At 40.3% G+C, this 5,266-nt stretch overlaps 1 protein-coding gene across 2 annotated transcripts; it reads right to left on the reverse strand.

Annotated features, from left to right (window-relative positions):
• Nucleotides 1-389: 389 nt before the first annotated feature.
• Nucleotides 390-4,624, reverse strand: LOC123044375 (eukaryotic peptide chain release factor subunit 1-3). Of its 2 annotated transcripts, none has more exons than XM_044467105.1 (3): nt 4,515-4,624; nt 842-2,276; nt 390-746 (listed from the first exon to the last, which is right to left on the reverse strand). In XM_044467105.1, the coding sequence occupies exon 2, from the start codon at nt 2,244-2,246 to the stop codon at nt 933-935; it is 1,314 nt and encodes a 437-aa protein (XP_044323040.1). In that variant the 5' UTR covers nt 2,247-2,276; nt 4,515-4,624; the 3' UTR covers nt 390-746; nt 842-932. The 2 variants fall into 2 exon arrangements, with proteins under 2 accessions (XP_044323040.1, XP_044323041.1); XM_044467106.1 differs by having other exon boundaries at nt 838-2,276.
• Nucleotides 4,625-5,266: the final 642 nt, after the last annotated feature.

Raw genomic sequence — 5,266 nt, forward strand, 5'->3', positions numbered from 1 at the left:
TGTTACCCTAGCCCCAAGTGTGGTGGTTTTGGGTAAATAACTCTACTTTTGACTTGCTCCAGTTCATTTTACCGAGCTTCTACCGGATATTACCACAATTTATCGCTTGATTCAGTCACCACATGGTTTCTCCTTTTCTTTCTTTTTTTGCTGGGATCAAATTCTTTTTTTTGCTGGGATCAAACATGGTTTCCTGGGTGGATACAAGTCCAACTTTCAGCAAAACAATGTAACAACAAATAATTTAGGACGTAGGTAATATAAAATATTCATTAAGGATTTTGATATAGAAAGAAGATAGTACAACTACACGGCGGAAGTGCAGGAGCAACCTGCCTAGAGCGAAACGGCGAGCAACTAAAACTGGACCACTTACGGCACCAACAAGATAAATCACACAGTAAGACTAAGACAGTAGAATATTTGTAGCAAAACAATGTCTTCGTTGCAAAAACAGCGGGAGTAAGATACTTCTAGTACACAATATTTATACGACTTCATTCACCACGCTGAATATTAAAAGCAGACACTAACTCAGAACCCTAGAGACACGACAATAGACATACGACACTACACAACTGACTTAACAGAAGCACAATAAGACGACTAAACATAACGAGCTTTTAGTCCGGTTATCGTCTCAGCACGTTACTTCGATGATGATGATGATGACGGCATCTCAATCATCAGGTCTTGAACTCCTTCGGCAAAGTTTGAGGCTGGCCCATGCCCATCAATCTCTGGATCTGAAACCAAAGGGAGGAATAGTCAGACCAAACATTGTGAATCAAAAAAAAGAATATAAGCTTTTTGATCAAGAAGACAAGATGTGCATACATACAGCTGTCTTTGAAGTGTTCTTGCGTAAGTAGATCAAAACCGAGCTGTGGCGTCCTTCCATGGGCCAGCACAATCATTTGATTAGCTGATTGCTAATCAGAGTCTTCATACAAACCTTCATCGTCTGAAACCTCGTCAAAAGACCGCATATCTAGCTGATAGCGTAGCAGACCACCAATACCACCAAATCCTCTACAGAACTGTGATCCCTCTTGCGACTTGTTAGTGACAAACTCGAGCGCGCAGCCAAACTTCTTGTATTCATTAGCAAACCACTCCAACAAAGAGATCTTTTCCTGAACCTCCAACTCGGCATTAGTCTCACTATCACGGAAATTGCTCTGATCCGCTTCCTGCTCCTTGTTCAAATGTTTGACAATGACCTCCCCAGAGACACTGTGCTTCAGCGAATATCTGTTGATATCAAGATTCTCCCACACTATCAGAGTCTCAACAGCACCCATTTCAAGAGCCTTCAGAGTGTCATCAACACCGAAAACATATTTCCCAGTATCTTGACTGATCTCTTCAAAGTACTTGCCAATTAACTTCTTCTCTTGTATGAACTTCACATTTGCTAGAATCTCAGCTGACAACTCAATTGCTTGGTTGAAACCATTCTCACCACCATAGGAAACATCAACCACATTAAGTATCTTGGCTTGAAGTCTCTGGTCAAACATATCAGACTGGCTCAGCTCTGTCTTGAAATCAGCAGAACCAGCAAGAATTAGTCCAGAAACATTAGGCTGACTTGTAGCTGGGTTAATAAAAAACTGAGTAGCAAGCTCAGCAGTTTTTCGGACATAGTTATGACGTTTTTCCATCCGAAGACGAGCAAAACGTAGAGCAGACTGCCCTCCTCTACCATGCTTCTTTGGGAGATCAACAGTAAATTTGTGAAGCACCTCACGTGTATTTCCACTTAGTGTGCCAAAAAGTGTACCATTACCATCCATAACAATGAAGCCGAACTTGTCATCAGATTCCAACAGCTCATTTAAAGCCTCAGTGTGGAACTTGTTATCACAAAGGTAAAGTGAGACATTTATAGGCTTGAATGGCTCAAAATCAATAGTAACCTTCTTTTCTTTTCCATCATCAGTAACAATGGTTCCAGTGTAGAGAACCAAACCATTGGGAGGAACTCTGTTGTAAAGCTTCAGCCTCTGCTGAGCTGAGGTAATGGCACCCAAAACTGATTGACGATTGACTCTACTCTTGATGTTTGAAGCGGTACCATACTCGTCGCCTAACATCTTCGCCACTCGAGAAACCTGATCGCGTGGAGGCATAATAAGGGAGATCATGCTTGTACCATTGCCTCTAGCAGACTCCAGTGCCTTGATCAGCTTTTTAATCTTCCAGATTTCAATGTTCCTATCAGTTTCCTGGCTCTCAGACATCTTGATAGAGCCCGGCTGAGACTAGTTCACCTGTAGACAGCCAAACACACACACCAACAGAAATATGAGGGCCTTGGGAAAAAAAAACTTCCATGGGACCAGTTCCCCCATAGAAACAATTGTTCTACTAAATCAAATAAGGGAGTTTGTAAAATATTCAGTGCAGATGCTCTAGATATTTAAATTTTATTGTTGACCAAGTTGAGTTCTCCATACCCCAACTGTGCCAGCAAGGTCCAAATTATAGTACAAATAAGAAACAGAAGTCACAAACACTTACTTACATTGATCAAAGATAGTAGTCAGTGAAGCTAATTTACAGGAAACATCATAAACACAGCACACAGGGAATGAAGCATAACTGATTTACTGGAACCAGCATAATTGAGACATAGCATGAAGTGAACGAAGCAGCAAAATTCATTAGACAAAACAATTTCCCACGACAAATTTGATATGTGCAAGAACTACTGCAGCAACAAAAACACAAATGTGCGTTGCATTAAGCATACTAATACTGCTTTCAGTACCAATTGTGAACTTTGACATATTAATATGTGTGTGAACAGAGTTGAGAGTTTCATTTTCAGATACTTGAAAAGATTTCGCAGCCAACATATATAACAATTAAGCATGTAAAGTTATTGGCCGGTTGCACAGAGTTCAGCAAAGCATATGATAACGGAATTCCTTCTATATTTGGAGAAAAAAAGTTCAAGCAGCTAGATAATCCCCATAATAACTGAAGAACATACAGAACAAAGCACGGTTGAAATCAGAAAAGTCCTCCAGTAATAAAACTATGATGATACCAAGGTAGAACATATACAACTAAAAGTATGAAACAAATGAAGAGCGATCCTAGAAAAATTTGCTGCAGAACACAACAGTTAACAAATCTAAACAGTAGCAGTCATGTGTTGGACAACACAATAAGCATAACTTAGTACGGAAACACATGGACTGCAGGCTTATATTTTATGACCTAGTGGTTTATAATGTAAATGATAGATCTGCTCAAGCAATATGGCATATAGAAGACTTAAGGTCATTGCAATTCCGTTGGCCTACTTAATACTTGCTCTCTATAAACCAAGAGAATGATGCTTATGCCAGCTTACCATAGAATATATTCCTTTAAAATACTGCATAAGTTATGATATTCCACAAGTAGACAATATGACTTGACATTCTTAGCACAAAAAACCTCGGTTCAATTCACAATCATCTTCAATAAGCACATCTGAAACGCTACAACCCGATTAGTAGTTGTCATTGTCTTCATCTTTATTCTAGAACTCTCTTTCTCTTCATATCGAGATTAGGAGCAGGACTCTGGAACAAGGAGAAACCTTGCGTTTCTCCCTAATCAAACCGCAGATAATGAGTAATAATTTAACTTGCAGTGGGACTGTGCAACCAAAGGTGAATCCTGGAGTGGGAAGCTGGGTCAGTAGGGTGTGGAGACAAGGATAAGAGCAGATCCTCCGTGAGCACGAAAGAAGGGGATGTGTGTGGATTGCGGAGAACTCGGGTGGATTCCATATAAGGTATGCAATGATCTTGATGTGCTGAAATCCACTGGTAGAGTTCAATCCACTGGTAGAGTTCAAGATAACTCCAGGGAATCCTCACACAAGCTATTGCAACAACAAACTATGAAGTTCTAGAAAGCTGAAACATTATAAGTTCGCATGCATATATATAAAAAGAAACACAAACAATTTGGATGAACCCAAAAGCAAGATGAGCAGCTCCTACTCGTTAGCAAAATTGCACACTAATAAACATTGTGGCCACTAACAGGAAGGCCCACCGGATAAGTGGAATTGAAATAAACGCAATTCATATGCTCGAAAAGAAGAAATGCCAAAAATTCATCATCTAAGCCCGCATGTATTTAGGACTCTGCCCCAATATCCTAACTCTTCTTCCGTACATCCAAACGAATCAACCCATGCACTCGGCAACGGCACGCAATCTCAAAACAGGAACACGGATCGATCGACTTGCGCAGAATAACTCGCGGATGAACAACCGCGCAAAATCGCAGAAAAACATCCGACCAGCGCGCTCGCCTCGCACAGATCCCGAAATCGCAAGATTGCACGATCGCCGCGTGAGCTACAGAAGTGTCGATCAACGAAACCCACCGGGAATCAACGGATAACAACACGCAATCGGACCAAAACACTTCGCACCGCGAGAACTATGGATTCAGCACCAAATCGCAACCAGATATAGCGAGATCGGGTTAGGGTTCGTTACCTAGGAGAAGGGGTTGGGACGGAGGGAGGGGAGTGCCGACTTCACGCGGGTGGCTGGGTGGGGAATCCTCTCCTCTGGCTGTCGGCTGCTTAGGAATATTGAGCGATAATAAGTTTCCGCTGTGTTATTATATCACCAGGTGGTGACAGAGCTCGGCATCGGCCCGCCGCAGCCAGCTCGCGGCAGGATGGGCCTGGGAAGCCCGTTTCTTGTCAGCCGGACCCTCATACCATGGGCCTAAGACATCCCGCGTGCTTCCCAGCATAACAGCTGTTCTGTTTTATATTCTCAAAAAAAAAAGCTGTTCTGTTTTATTTTTTATTTTTCAGATTTTGGTTTTTCTTTCATTTTTAAAAAAATATTTTTGTGCATTTAATTATTCTATAGTTTTTGTAAGTTTTTTTTCCGAATATATGGTGAAAATTTTCTAAAATATACAAAAATTGTATAAGGTGAACATTTTTCAAGTACACATTGAACATTTTCTATATGTGATGGACTTTTTAAATTATATGACGAACACTTGTCAATACACACTAAACATATATCTAATATACAGTGAATTATTTTTAATATAGGGTGAACACTGTTTTAATATACACTGAACTTATTTTGAAATGGAGAGAGAGTAGAACTTAAAAAAAACACATTTTCAGAAAATTTAGAAGTTATTAGTGTTTTCAAAAATATTCATGTTTTCAAAAAATGTTCAAATAAACTAACCAAGAAACCGATTCACTACAATGCACTGG

This window comes from Triticum aestivum, chromosome 2B, assembly GCF_018294505.1.
Source record: "Triticum aestivum cultivar Chinese Spring chromosome 2B, IWGSC CS RefSeq v2.1, whole genome shotgun sequence".
NCBI lineage: Eukaryota > Viridiplantae > Streptophyta > Magnoliopsida > Poales > Poaceae > Triticum > Triticum aestivum.

What these genes read in the sequence shown, in the direction of transcription:
- LOC123044375 (XM_044467105.1), bottom strand. Translation starts at nt 2,246, where the DNA reads ATGTCTGAGAGCCAGGAAACTGATAGGAACATTGAAATCTGGAAGATT.